Source organism: Erpetoichthys calabaricus, chromosome 2 (genome assembly GCF_900747795.2).
Source record: "Erpetoichthys calabaricus chromosome 2, fErpCal1.3, whole genome shotgun sequence".
Taxonomy (NCBI): domain Eukaryota; kingdom Metazoa; phylum Chordata; class Cladistia; order Polypteriformes; family Polypteridae; genus Erpetoichthys; species Erpetoichthys calabaricus.
The window spans coordinates 346,569,570-346,585,111 of record NC_041395.2 but is presented as its reverse complement, the minus strand read 5'-3'; the positions used below and the strand labels follow the sequence as shown (position 1 = coordinate 346,585,111).

Sequence of the window (15,542 nt, the reverse complement as noted above, 5' to 3'; positions counted from 1 at the left end):
ATATGTTGTCGTACCTTGCATAACTGAATAACCCTTATGGCACAATAACAATTCAGTACATTTATGGTCACTACAGTATCTGGATTTAATAATCTTCATGTAGGAACAGGCTGACTCGCATAAATAAGCAGAGCCAAATAATGCAGTCAAGGAGGCAGCACATGTCCTCCTGTTTGGGTTCTTTTCCTCTAAGTTCCAAAACTCTCCAAGAGCCCCAGACTTCAGCTGCATGTCATCCTGTGGTGTTAAAATCTCATCCTCCACTGTAGAGGAGCTTTAGGTGAAACAGCGTTGCAATTTCTGATGCGAGTAAATCCCCCTCAACATCTTCCCTAAATGGATAGAACTTAAATGTAGCGATTGGCTCAAGTAAAGTGGAGTCTTGAAACCATCTGTCAAAGTCTGACTTACAATTTTCGATCTGCTCCGTGTAGCGTATGCTGTCAAGATGCACACACACCTTCCATTGAGTCTCCAGCTCTGATGCAAGGTTTTGGATGTTCCCCAAATCAAGGCACTGCAGCTTTGAGGACAGATGTTGCATTTTTCGTTTGAAAGCATTAACTGAGCTAATCATATTGACCATGGAGTTCTCTTTTCCTTGCTGCTGTAAATTAAGCTCATTGAACATGATGGTCAGATCGGAAAAAAAATGCCAAGTCTAGCGGCCATTGATCGTTATTAAGTTGTTTGTATTCTGCATGTTTAATGACAAGGAGAAATTCCTTTTTCTCCGGCCAGGGGTCTTGAAATCTCAGCAGGAATTTCTCCGTGGCCATCTGTCTCAACGAAGGCCTCTTTTTATCATCTCTCCATCTTGGAAGGACTTCTTATGCTTACTGATCGAGTGACTCACCCGGAACGATGCTTCGGTGTGTCTGCCTTTGCTTTTGAATTCAGCCGAGTGAAAAATGATGGCTGTCCGATTTAACTGCGATTTTAGTTCCCTCTCCTTTCTCTTTCTCCGATCACTTTTCGGGAGGAAGTCAGTTTCGTACTTTTTATGAACAGTTTGAAAGTTCCTTTCCACATTTTCCTTCTTTGGAATAGCAATGATAGATTAACAGATCAGACAAACGCACTTCGATTGTGACATTGTGAGAAAAAAAAATCCTCTTCCAATTCCACATCCAGCCCATAACCAACAAATTTTTTTAAATCCCTTCTTTAGTTGATATAAATTGGAAAGCTAACTAAATCACTTAGATAGCCTGCAGTAGCTCGCGCGTTTGATCGTGCGTGCGGGATGACCAGTGTGTTAGAAGAAAAGAGATCTCAGACTGGCCGGCCTGTATGTCAATCAAGTGGCAAATGCCATAGGGAGGATATATGATGGACTAACGTTTAAAAAAAAAAAATTTTTGAATGCAACGCGATCTACCGGTTGATCGCGATTGATGTATTTGGGCACCCCTGCTCCAGGAGGAGGATAGGAGTGACGTGGTTGGTCTGTTCTACGGTCTCCATGAAATGTGCACCATGTGTTGAGTGGATTGTAGTGTTGCTTCTTATTCACAAGTTTCAAAGTACCCGGCCTGTCGTAGAGATAAGTGGCGTCCTGCCGCTTCAGTCGTTTTAACAGATGGTTGGATGCTGCTCATCTCCACAAGGACTAATGGCTACGATTTTGTTTGTTTATTTTTGTCTAATGGTCTTGCAGTTAGGATTGTTCTGTCTTCACAGAGAGAAAAATTGTGCCTTCGATTTCCTCTTCATCAGTGCCTTCACTGTCGATGTGTCCCTCGGAACGGGAGAGCAACGCCTTCACCCAGCCCATCCCGCTGCCGAGCCTCGCACAGCCTTATGCCTCTCCGCTGCAGACTCTCACAATGCTTCAGTCTCAGCTTTATGAAAACCCTGTGCCAAAGTTGGTGAGTTAGAGGGAGTACTTTGGGTCAGTCGAGTGTGTGGAGTGATTTATTAGACAGGTTAGCATCTGCGTGATGTCACAGAAGGAGAGCCAGCCTGGTTTTGCTTTCCTCCTTTTTTTCCCCTCACAGGTAGATGATGAGGCTCCCCCCAGGCCTCCTCTGCCGCAGATCTACAGCCCTGATGACCAGCCCCCTGCTGTGCCCCCACTCCCTAAAGAAACCTCTGTTAACAGGCACATGTCGGTGCGGGGCCTGAAGCGCCAGTCTGATGAGAGGAAGAGAGACCGGGAGCTCGGGCAGCACGTCAATGGGGACTTCAAGGTAAGAAGCAGCCGCTTGACGATTTGTGGGGTTGTCTTTTCACTTAACACTGAGTGGGCGAGTTCAGCCATTTCAAATGTGCGTAACATGTTTCAGGACCCCTGGCCAGAATGCTGCTACTTTAAAATGAAAGGAAGTGAACACAACATTTGCAGGGTACACATTTTACATGCAGTGCACTTCTGCACTGATGGCACCAATCTGTGGACCTTAGTGGGCTGACTGGAGCCTAGTGGTGCAGGAGGTCACTGGGGTAGCAGTCCGGTGTAAGGCCATTTAGAGCTTTGTAGGGTATTAGTAGAATTGTCCCAGCATCCTTACCACATGCAGTTCAGAACAGGTCATCCACCACAAGTTAATATACGATCAAAGTGGAGCACATGATATTATTTGTGAATTTCCCCTTGGGATTAATAAAGTATCTATCTATCTATCTATCTATCTATCTATCTATCTATCTATCTATCTATCTATCTGGACGTTCAGAAAGCATTTTATAAGGTGCCACTTGAGAGGGTGGGCATCAAACTTAAAGAAGTGAGAGTTCAGGGTGATGTTTTTAGGATGGGTGCAGAATTGGCTGAGGAACCTCACCAGAATTGGCCGATGTTAAGAGTGGTGACCAGCAGGAGGCAGTGCTGGCGTCACTGCTATTTTTAATATGTATAAATGATTTAGATAGAAATATAATGAACAAGCTGGTTATGTTTGCAGATGACACCAAGATAGGTGGATTGGCAGATAATTTGGACTCCGTTATGTATCAGGGGTGGGCAAAGTCAGTACTGGAGGGCCACAGTGGCTGCAGGTTTTTGTTCCAACCCAGTTGCTTAATTAGAAAGCAATCCTTGTCAATTATTCAGTTTCATTCCTTGTTAGTGCTTCATCTGGAGTCCTGGGTGCAGTTTTGCTCTTCATAAAGACATAGCAGCACTAGAGAAAGTCCACAGAAGAGCGACTAGGCTGATTTAGGGGCTACAGGGGATGAGTTATGAGGAACGATTAAAAGAGCTGAGCCTTTACAGTTTAAGCAGAAGAAAATGTAATGTCAGTAAATGAAAATTATTAGACATAGGAAGTAAAAATGTAGAAAAAACGATGGGAGTCTGAAAATCAAAAAGCCCACCTTAAGAGAAGGACTTAGGTGTTGTAGTAGACTCTAAGCTATCGACTTCCAGACAGTGTTCAGAAGCCATTAAGAAGGCTAACAGACTGTCAGGTTATATAGCGCCTTGATGTGTGGAGTACAAGTCACAGGAGGTTCTGCTCAAGCTTTATAACACACTGGTGAGGCCTCATCTGGAGTCCTGGGTGCAGTTTTGGTCTCCAGGCTACAAAAAGGATATAGCAGCACTAGAGAAGGTCCATAGAAGAGCAACTCGACTGATTTAGGGCTACAGGGGATGAGTTATGAGGAAAGATGAAAAGTTTGAGATTAACACTTGTATTAAGGTTAGGTCTTGTTAGGTCTGAATACACAATGTGAGGTCTGAAAATCGAGAGTCCGGCTTATGAGAAGGATTTAGGAGTCATAGTGGACTCTAAGCTATTGACTTCCCAACGGTGTTCAGAAGCCATTAAGAAGGTTAACAGAATGTCAGGTTATATAGCGCCTTGACGTGTGGAGTACAAGTCACAGGAGGTTCTGATCAAGATTTATAACACACTGGTGAGGCCTCATCTGGAGTCCGGTGTGCAGTTTTGGTCTCCAGGCTACAAAAAATACATAGCAGCACTAGAGAAGGTTCAGAGAAGAACAACTAGGCTGATTTAGGGCTACAGGGGATGAGTGATGAAGAAAGATTAAAAGAGCTAAGCCTTTACAGTTTAAGGAAAAGAAGATTAAGAGGAGACCTGATTGAAGTGTTTAAAATTATGAAGGGAATTAGTGCAGTGGATTGAGATGGTGACTGTAAAATGAGTTAATCAAGAACACAGGGACACAGCTGTTGTGAAGGGTAAATTTCACACAAACATTAGGAAGTTTTTGGTTACACAAAGAATGATAGACACTTGGAATAAGCGACCAAGTAGTGGGGTAGACATTAAGACTTTATGGACTTTCAAAACTTGACTTGATGTTTTTTTGGAAGAAATAAGTGGACAGGACTGGCGAGCTTTGTTGGGCTGAATGGAATGTTCTCGTCTAGAGTGTTCTAATGTTCTAAGTTAAAAAATATGTTCAGGTCCAGCCAGTACAGAGCTGAGAGGGCATATAGGAAAAGCTTGAGTTTCTGCTGGAAGAGGAGCTGGTGAGGCCAGCAGGGGGCGCTTAGCTTACCCTGTGTTCTCTGTGTGGATCCCAGTGCAGTGGCGGTGACCGTATTCTGTAAAAATGGCTCAGTCCTTCAGATGAGCTGTAAAATCGAGGTGCTGACTCTCTGTGGTCATTAAAGATCCCTGGGTATCCTTCGTAAAGAGCAGGGAGTATCCCGATGTCCACGCTAAATTGCCCACCACAACCTAGTCATTCTGGCCCCCTAATCACTCCCCTTGTCTCTCTCTCACCACTTCACCACCTATCAGCTCTCTTGTCTGGTGAGCATACTGTCACAAAAATGGCTGCTGCATTCAGATGGGTGCTGCACATTAGTGGTAGTTGATGTGGCTCCACACTCACTGAAGAGCTTTGAGTGATGAGTAAAATGCTATTTTAATGTAAATAATTATTATTAATTTTAAATTCACTCCTGTAAGACTCCTGGAGCAGTGAAGGTGGAGGTCCAGTTTTTGTGTTTTCACTGAAATAAGGTTCTGGCTTGTCTAAGTATTGCTTATACGTTAAAGAACCTGAACCATTGATCAGTATAACAGCAACTCTAATTAGTTCTCATTAGATGATGTAACTTAAAGCAAGAAAAATACAACTTGTTTAAAAATCCCTGCAGCAGAGAATGTTCTAGTGTAGTGTTTCTTAAACTGTGGGTCGGGACCCACATTGGATTGCGAGCATTAGAACAATCTGGACAAGAACAGGCCATTGAGCCCAACAAATTGAGCTGGCTGGTCTTATCCACCAAATTCCTCCAAAATAACATCAAGTCGTGTGTTGAAGGTCCCTAAACTCCTACTGTCTACTTGGTCACTTATTCCATGATTCTTTGGTACTCGCAGCATCATAAGTCCGAGCCCCGTAGAGCACAAAACAAAGCAAAAGAATCTTGTGCTTCCCGTACGTCTTGTAATCCACTTCACAGAAAGCTCCGCCTCAATGTGTCACTCGGCACTCCACTTATATTGGCCCTGTCTTGGAGGGGGCGGAGCTAGGCATTGTCTCTGGGTGATGGCTCCGCCCTGTTGATAAAACATGGAGACACGGTTAGCGGCAGCGTCCCCTCCTGGCTGCCAGTGCTACTACTCGGCTTACCTGAGCCTTCTGGAAGTTCCCCAAGAGTGCAGGCATGACAGGAACTGCGGAGGGTGCACTTTTTGCTGCAGTGGGGCAGAAAAGTATTTAGTCAGCCACCAATTGTGCAAGTTCTCCCGCGTAAAAAGATGAGAGAGGCCTGTAATATTAATTATAGGTATACCTCAACTATGAGCGACAAAATGAGAAAAAAAAATCCAGAAAATCACATTGTCTGATTCTTGAAGAATTTATTTGCAAATTATGGTGGAAAAAAAGTATTTGGTCACCTACAAACAAGCAAGATTTCTGGCTCTCACAGACCTGTAACTTCTTCTGTAAGAGGCTCCTCTGTCCTCCACTCGTCATCTGTATTAATGGCACCTGTTTGAACTCGTTATCAATGTCCACAACCTCAAACAGTCACACTCCAAACTCCACTATGGCCAAGACCAAAGAGCTGTCAAAGGACACCAGAAACAAAATTGTAGACCTGCACCAGGCTGGGAAGACTGAATTTGCAATAGGTAAGCAGCTTGGTGTGAAGAAATCAACTGTGGGAGCAATTATTAGAAAATGGAAGACATACAAGACCACTGATAATCTCCCTCGATCTGGGGCTCCACGCAAGATCTCACCCCGTGGGGTCAAAATGATCACAAGAACGGTGAGCAAAAATCCCAGAACCACACGGGGGGGACCTAGTGAATGACCTGCAGAGAGCTGGGACCAAAGTAACAAAGGCTACCATCAGTAACACACTACGCCGCCAGGGACTCAAATCCTGCAGTGCCAGACGTGTCCCCCTGCTTAAGCCAGTACATGTGCAGGCCCATCTGAAGTTTGCTAGACAGCATTTGGATGATCCAGAAGAGGACTGGGAGAATGTCATATGGTCAGATGAAACCAAAATAGAACTTTTTGGTAAAAACTCTACTCGTTGTGTTTGGAGGAGAAAGAATGCTGAGTTGCATCCAAAGAACACCATACCTACTGTAAAGCATGGGGGTGCAAACATCAGGCTTTGGGGCTGTTTTTTCTGCAAAGGGACCAGGATGACTGATCCGTGTAAAGGAAAGAATGAATGGGGCCATGTATTGTCAGATTTTGAGTGAAAACCTCCTTCCATCAGCAAGGACATTGAAGATGAAACATGGCTGGGTCTTTCAGCATTGCAATGATCCCAAACACACCTCCCGGGTAACGAAGGAGTGGCTTCGTAAGAAGCATTTCAAGGTCCTGGAGTGGCCTAGCCAGTCTCCACATCTCAACCCCATAGAAAATCTTTGGAGGGAGTTGAAAGTCCGTGTTGCCCAGCGACAGCCCCAAAACATCACTGCTCTAGAGGAGATCTGCATGGAGGAATGGGCCAAAATACCAGCAACAGTGTGTGAAAACCTTGTGAAGACTTACAGAAAACGTTTGACCTCTGTCATTGCCAACAAAGTGTATATAAAAAGTATTTAGATGAACTTTTGTTATTGACCAAATACTTTTTTTCCACCATAATTTGCAAATAAATTCTTTAAAAATCAGACAATGTGATTTTCTGGATTTTTTTTTCTCATTTTGTCTCTCATAGTTGAGGTCTACCTATGATGAAAATTACAGGCCTGTCTCATCTTTTTAAGTGGGAGAACTTGCACAATTGGTGGCTGACTAAATACTTTTTTGCCCCACTGTGAGATCAGGGCCTATCAAGCCTCACTTTTAGAACTCAATTAGAAGTTTATTTTTTTTGCATACCTTGCCAACATGGGACATAACTTTGTTCTCTCTTGCAGGTGGAGCTGAGGTCATACATGAGTGAACCTGAACTTCTCAACGTTGGAAGTGGGATCAGCAGTCGTGTTTTAGGCCCTGCCAGCGGCTACCAGACTTTGCCTGTCAGAGGTGAGTCAGCCAACTGTAAATGTCTAATAATGAAAGACCAACATAATCACGTGTTGCCTCTAATGAATGTCCTAGACTCGTGTTCTTCATTGTTCTCTATTTGGACTCTGGGCCATCTTAACGCGTGGGCATGCTGGGCAGTTGCCCGGGGGGGTCATGCTTTTTCTGATGCCAATGTATGTTTCTGTTTTGCTATCAAAACAGGGGCCTCAGTGCTCTACTTCACCTGGGGGCCTATGATGCTGGTAAGATGGCCCTGATCGGACTCTCCTGTCTTCTTCACACCCGCTCCCCAGTTCATTGCACACATTTTGTTTTTATAGCTCCAGTTATGGTTTGCAGTATTAATAGTAGCTTTGCAAAGCATTTTAGAACAACAATACCAAAAACAAACATGCAACCCACGTTAAAGGGGTCATCCGCTTGGGTGTCAGAGCAGTGTGGTGGAGAGCGTCGTGTGGTCTCGCTCTAATGAAGTTTCAGTCAACTGGGGAAGAGTTGAGAGAAGAATGGATGACAAGTGCACCTCCGTGATGTCACAGGAATTGCTTTTCTCTTCACATTGACCTTCAACCTTAGGGTCTTTACTGTGTGGGAGCTTTTGATCCAAACTTTAGTAACTTATAACGCTTTCACCTGGATAGAATTGCCAGCCATAGTCTCCCCAACAATGCAATACACCGTTGCTCATATTGTGTGGCTTCACCCAAAGGTAAACTTTGCCCACTTTTGACCACTACTGACCAGGACTTAATAACGAGCTCTTAATTCCCAGGCGAGAAACCGCAGGCTGAATATTAGTGAAGGTGAAGTGTTGTTGTACTCAACATCCTCGAAATGAGACTCCATAAGCAGAAGCGCAGACTGAAGGCCTGCATCAACTATTCAGCCCCAGACTCTTGTAGCTGCAGCAGTTTTAAGATGATCTTCATTCTCAATCCAGATGGCACACGTCGTGCATTCAGAGCCAGTCCAGAGGCCGACACACAGCCGCTTATGTCATTCTCAGATGGGAAAAGAAGAAGACCACCACCCGTCTCTAGGGTATTGACTGGTTTATGTCTGCCGTCTGCTAGGCCCGCCCTTCCTGCCAGGGCTGAGTCATGCCTCATTGTTATCTTGATTCTAAAGTAAGTCATTTTAGTATAAAAATACACCATTTGTGTGATCAAACCATTTGTCAGATAGAAACACAATTGATGGTTAAACATTAACCAGATCAGACAAGAATGCTAAGACAAAGCCCAATTGTTAAACCTTAAAGCTGAAGACGCGTTACGTGACTTCTAGTCATGGGCTGTGTCAGACTTGCTTACTGCCAGTCGCTGATCTCGTCGGCGGACCGTGTCAGTTTACACGAGTGAAGACCGCAGGTCATGAAACGTTTAGCGACTGCGTACTGAGCCTCCAGCACAGTTGTGCTCGTCCCTTTCTGTGACAGCTGTTAACGTGCTGCCCGATGGAGCTGGCGCTGTTCAGCCACAGTCTTGGTCCTTTTTACATTCTGATATGTTACACATAAGACATCAGACAGATGCCCCTCTTCTGTTTGTGAGGTCTAAAGCACCTGCATTCCTTATTCTTCATCGCTGCGTTGTACCTCTGGATGAGCTTTCATTGGTTGTCGGCTCTCGTGCACACAAACACGCGTACGACTAAAGACACAATCAGACCTGTTTGATTTAGTCGGAGTGAGTCGCTGGGGATGTCTCATTTAGATGGCTGGCCTTCATGAGAGCGTACTGCCCACTGCCTCGGACTCAGGTCATGTAAACGAAGGCTGAAAATAGCAAGAAAAGTCATCAAATATGACATGGCCTTAACCAAATTATGTGAACCAAGTAATGTCACTTCAGCATTTCAGTCAACAACAAGAACAACATTTATTTATATAGCACATTTTCATACGAACAATTACAAATTAGGGAACATTAATTAACATAGAATAAAAGTAAGGTCCGATGGCCAGGGAGGAGAGAAAAAATAAAAAAAACTCCAGATGGCTGGAGAAAAAAATAAAATCTGCAGGGGGTCTGAGGCCAAAAGACCACCTGACCAGCCCCCTCTAGGCATTCTACCTGACATAAATGTCCTCAATCAGTCCTCACTGTATTTGGGGTTCTCATGGAAGAATTTGATGATGACAGTCATGTGGACTTCTGGCTTTTAATCCATCAATGGAGGGACATCACAGTGCTTTGATCAGGTGGTGGTGGTGCAGGTCGCCAAGACAGAAAACCGGAAAAAGAACAGAAGACAAAGTAGGGGTTAGTATGGATTATGGAGCCACCATGAATAATAATGATAATTAAATATCCAGAGCATCAGGATTACACTAAGATGAAGCTCTGAGAAAGCCGTATTACAGTAATGTGTTTTAAAGTGCTCCACTGTATCAGCCTGGCAAATTCCTATTGGCAAGCTATTCCAGATTTTAGGTGCCTAATAGCAGAAGGCCTCCCGCCTCACCACTTCTTTTAAGTTCAGCTCTTGGAATTCTAAGTAGACCCTCATTTGAAGATCTAAGGTTACGATTTGGAGTGTAAGGTGTAAGACATTCTGAAATATAAGATGGAGCAGATTATTGAAGGCTTTGTAAACCGTAAGCAGGATTTTAAAGTCAATTCTAAATGACACAGGTAACCAGTGTAGTGACATCAGAACTGAGGTGATGTGTTCAGATTTTCTTTTCCGAGTTAAGATTCTAGCAGCTCCATTCTGCACTTCTTGCATTCGATTGATGTCTTTTTTGGGTGCAGAGTGAGAGGAGTGCGTTACAGTAATCTAGCCGACTGAAAACAAAAGCGTGAACTGCTTTTTCAGCATCTTGCAATGTTATAAGGGGTCTAACTTTTGTTCTATTTTTTAAGTGAAAAAATGCCATCCTGGTAATCTGATTAATATGTGATTTAAAATTGCAGGTCAGAGTCAATAGTTACCCCTAAATTCTTTACCACTCAATACAACAAAGTCCTTGTCATCCCTCATGTGGGCACACCTCATTCATCTCAATGGCACAGAAGAAATTTAAAATAATTCAGTTCCAAATTATAGAGAAAAGCCAAGCAAAATGACACCTTTTATTGGCTAACTAGAAAGATTACAATATGCAAGCTTTCGAGGCAACTCAGGCCCCTTCTTCAGGCAAGATGTAATCAATGTGATTACATCTTGCCTGAAGAAGGGGCCTGAGTTGCCTCGAAAGCTTGCATATTGTAATCTTTCTAGTTAGCCAATAAAAGGTGTCATTTTGCTTGGCTTTTCTCTACATTCATAATGGCTAACACGGTACAGCACCCTAGTACTACAGTTCCAAATTATGAAAATCATTAAAAACCTTCATGCAGAAAAAGCCTTTGGCAGTCGAATGGGACTACAAATTGCCAAAATTTGGATTTTGCCCGAATGTACTGTAGGTGCATGGATGAAATTACTTTACACTTGTCCGCAAGCCTCGGTCTGTATTAAAAACATGATCTGAAACTACTTCAAAGTAGAACATGCTGCTCGGCGAGGGTGCCCTTTATCACCATTGTTTTTTGCAGTCACCATTGAGCCACTGGTTATTCACTTTTGAAATGCATTAGAGATAAAGGCAGTGGTAACGCTGCTGCTTTGCAGTTAGGAGACTCGAGTTCGCTTCCCAGGTCCTCCCTGCATGGAGTTTGCATGTTCTCCCCGTGTCTGCGTGGGTTTCCTCCCACAGTCCAAAGACATGCAGGTTAGGTCAATTGGCGATTCTAAATTGACCCTAGTGTGTGCTTGGTGTGTGTGTGTGTGTGTGTGTGTCCTGCGGTGGGTTGGCGCCCTGCCCGGGATTGGTTCCCTGCCTTGTGCCCTGTGTTGGCTGGGATTGGCTCCAGCAGACCCCTGTGACCCTGTGTTCGGATTCAGCGGGTTGGACAATGGATGGATGGATGGATGGGATTATCAGAGAAAGACTTGAACAGAAAATATCACTAGATGATGTGGTACTGTATATGTCAGACCCACCAGTAGTCCTTAAAGGATTCGCAGAATTTCATAAAGATATCTGGACTCGAAATCAAACTGAATAAAATTCCTCGTTTTCCAGTGCACTCTCTAGGACACAATATAGGACTGGACCTCTGTCCATTTATTTTATCAGAACAGTTTAAATATCTAGGGGTAAACATCACAAGTACATATAAAGATATTTTTCAGCACAAGTTTGCTATTGGCAGGGAACAAATCGAACAAGATGTGAATGGATGGGCCACCCTCCATCTCACACATTAGCAGGGAGAATCAACGCTGTCAGGATGAACTTCCTTCCCAGTAACAAATCGAACTTTAACTAAGTATGTCAATTTGTGAGCTCCACAATTTTCAACAATTTATCAACCGGTCTTCCTTGCTGTAAAAGAAAATCCTCGGGGCTCAGCAGAAATCTGTCCCCCATGCCCTTTTAGGTCTCCTGCACAGCTCTCAGATCTATTCCTCTGGGTCACAGTGGTGAGAATCCAGACAATGATATCAGAGACCAGCAGGAGGCTCACAGTCTCACTGACTGGGATGAGCAACCTTTAGACATGACAGGCTGGTGATGGAAACCTCAAGGCTTAGCCAGCTGCATGTACAGTTGTGCTTGAAAGTTTGTGAACCCTTTAGAATTTTCTAGATTTCTGCATAAATATGACCTAAAACATCATCAGATTTTCACTCAAGTCCTAAAAGTAGATAAAGAGAAACCAGTTAAACAAATGAGACAAAAATATTATACTTGGTCATTTATTTATTGAGGAAAATGATCGAATATTACATATTTGTGAGTGGCAAAAGTATGTGAATCTCTAGGATTAGCAGTTAGTTTGAAGGTGAAATTCAAGTCCGGTGTTTTCCATCAATGGGATGACAATCAGGTGTGAGTGGGCACCCTGTGTTATTTGAAGAACAGGATCTATCAAAGTCTGCTCTTCACAACACACGTTTGTGGAAGTGTATCATGGCACGAACAAAGGAGATTTCTGAGGACCTCAGATAAAGAGTTGTTGATGCTCATCAGGCTGGAAAAGGTTACAAAACCATCTCTAAAGAGTTTGGACTCCACCAATCCACAGTCAGACAGATTGTGTACAAATGGAGGAAATTCAAGACCATTGTTACCCTCCCCAGGAGTGGTCGACCAACAAAGATCACTCCAAGAGCAAGGCGTGTAATAGTCAGCGAGGTCACAAAGGACCCCAGGGTAACTTCTAAGCAACTGAAGGCCTCTCTCACATTGACTCATGTTCATGAGTCCACCATCAGGAGAACGCTGAACAATGGTGTGCATGGCAGGGTTGCAAGGAGAAAGCCACTACTCTGCAAAACAAACATTGCTGCTCATCTGCAGTTTGCTAAAGATCACGTGGACAAACCAGAAGGCTATTGGAAGAATGTTTTGTGGATGGATGAGACCAAAATAGAACTTTTTGGTTTAAATGAAAAGTGTTATGTTTGGAGAAAGGAAAACACTCCATTCCAGCATAAGAGCCTTATCCCATCAGTGAAACATGGTGGTGGTAGTATCAGGGTTTGGGCCTGTTTTGCTGCATCTGGTCAGGACGGCTTGCCTTCATTGATGGAACAATGAATTCTGAATTATATCAGAGAATTCTAAAGGAAAATGTCAGGACATCTGTCCATGAACTGAATCTCAAGAGAAGGTGGGTCATGCAGCAAGACAACGACCCTAAGCACACAAGTCCTTCTACCAAAGAATGGTTAAAGAAGAATAAAGTTCATGTTTTGGAATGGCCAAGTCAAAGTCCAATTGAAATGTTGTGGAAGGACCTGAAGCAAGCAATTAATGTGAGGAAACCCACCAACGTCCGGTGTGCAGGACTGATCAACAGTTACCGGAAACGTTTAGGGGGGGTCACACCAGATACTGAAAGCTAAGGTTCACATACTTTTGCCACTCACAAATATGGAATATTCAATCATTTTCCTTAATAAATAAATGACCAAGTATAATATTTTTGTCTCATTTGTTTAACTGGTTTCTCTTTATCTACTTTTAGGACTTGAGTTGAAAATCTGATGATGTTTTAGGTCATATTTATGCAGAAATCTAGAAAATTCTAAAGGGTTCACAAACTTTCAAGCACAACTGTATTAGGTATGACCGTGCACTTCGAGGTGGGCTGTCACATTATCAGAAGGGGAGACGGTCTACTGAGGTAAGTGCATGAGCCATGGCACACTATTTCTAATGTGTTTAGATGGGCCTATTGATAAATGAGTGTTTAGGCCCCTTTGAACGACCTACTGAATAACTAATGCCTGCCGACAATGCCATGGGTCACCCACAATAGGGGGACTTCAGCCACACCGATTTTTATTTTGCATTTTGTAAATAGGTTGATGTCACACAAAAACTTCACACTTGGGCAACAGTGTAATTATCACGTAATTTCAAATCTGAGCAAGTAGTGTGTGTGTGACACATTCAGACACAGATGTGTGTTTTGCTTTGTTTGCTGTCTCTACAGGTTTGGCGGGCTCCACCTCGGCCCTTAACCAGTCGTCCAGTATATCTTCATATGTCACTCTCAGGAGAGGGCTTACTGCGGCAGAGTTGAAGGTAAAGGCACCTGAAATCTTCTCTGTGGTACGCAGCTGGGCATGCGTGTCACTGCTTTTTACACGGTGGATATTTCTGGTATATTATAATCGGTGTAGATGGCATTTACTTGTGAAACTGAGGCAGAGTTTGGCATTTCAGCAGAAGTATAGGAATATGAAATAAGTTACAGCCTGCCAGAAGAAAGATGGTATGACGTGAGTGCTAAACCCATTGAGTAGAAGCAATGTGGCAATGAGGAGTGGAGAGACGCACAACATTACCTGGTCTGTCAGAAGGAGGAGCACATCTCATCAATTTCTATTGTAATGACCTATTTTATGATCAGAAAGTTCAGCATCAGAGCGGTAAATGTCCTACAATAGTTCGGCTAACTTGTTTCCTAGGGTGCAAAGCCTACTGACGCTCATGTCCGAATTTTTAAATTTTTTTTGGACATTATGCAGCCAGATGAGGGTGGCCTTGTTGTTAGTGCTGCACTCATTTATTCCATCCACTACGGATTCACAACATGCAGATTTTGTGATTTATTTATTTAGTTACTAGCCTTCACCCGCGGCTCCCCCCGTGTAGTAGTGAAACAGGACAAACTTTAAAAATCAGTAAAGAAACGGGTATCGCTAGCTAAGCAGAGGCAAGGAACACTCCAAAACACAGAGTAGACCGACTCAAACAAAGGCTGGCATGTGAGTGAGGAGGGCACTGCTTGGCTCCCCACTCCTGACATCACGCTCCCCCCTCCCCTCGGCCCGCAGCCTCTGTCTAAGATTAGCGTGAATATATCACTCCTGCAAGCGAACTCTGATTCTTAGCGTGAAGAGAGAAGTTGCAAAATCAACCGGAATGTTCAAGCAAATTCTAGAAAAAAAAAGATCTAAATCCGTGAAGTAGCTCTCTCATTAAGTTAAGGCTATACCTCGAGGCAGACACGTGAGTGAGGAGGGCCCTGCCACCCCTCCCCGCAGCCCGATGAATCTCTCTCGGATTTGCGCTAATAAATCGGTACCACAAGCGAGCTTCGATACTTAGCACGATTGGAAAGTCGCAAAATCAACTGGAATGTTCAAGCAAATTCTAGAAAAAAACCCAATCTAAATCCGTGAAGTAGCTCTCCCGTGAAAAGCTGACAGACAGACAGATGTTGGATTTTACAGTGCATCCAGAAAATAAAAAACTGAGAAATCCCACGTCCATAAGTATTCACAGCCTTTGCTCAATACTTTGTTGATGCCCCTTTGGCAGCAATTACAGCCTCAAGTCTTTTTGAATATGATGCCACAAGCTTGGCACACCTATCCTTGGCCAGTTTTGCCCATTCCTCTTTGCAGCACCTCTCAAGCTCCATCAGGTTGGATGGGAAGCGTCGGTGCACAGCCATTTTAAGATCTCTCCAGAGATGTTCAATCAGATTCAAGTCTGGGCTCTGGCTGGGCCACTCAAGGACATTCACAGAGTTGTCCTGAAGCCACTCCTTTGATATCTTGGCTGTGTGCTTAGGGTCGTTGTCCTGCTGAAAGATGAA

The 15,542-nt window shown here is 43.7% G+C and overlaps 1 protein-coding gene across 6 annotated transcripts in view; it reads left to right on the top strand.

Moving 5' to 3' along the window:
• The window catches only part of plekha7b (pleckstrin homology domain containing, family A member 7b), a 377,482-nt gene that overhangs the window by 330,885 nt on the left and 31,055 nt on the right, over positions 1 to 15,542 (top strand). For all 6 annotated transcript variants that reach the window (XM_051923402.1, XM_051923401.1, XM_051923403.1 and 3 more), the window contains 4 exons: positions 1,684 to 1,871; positions 2,001 to 2,192; positions 7,323 to 7,431; positions 13,929 to 14,020. In XM_051923402.1, the coding sequence (XP_051779362.1) occupies positions 1,684 to 1,871; positions 2,001 to 2,192; positions 7,323 to 7,431; positions 13,929 to 14,020 (581 nt within the window). The remainder of the gene's footprint in view (positions 1 to 1,683; positions 1,872 to 2,000; positions 2,193 to 7,322; positions 7,432 to 13,928; positions 14,021 to 15,542) is intronic.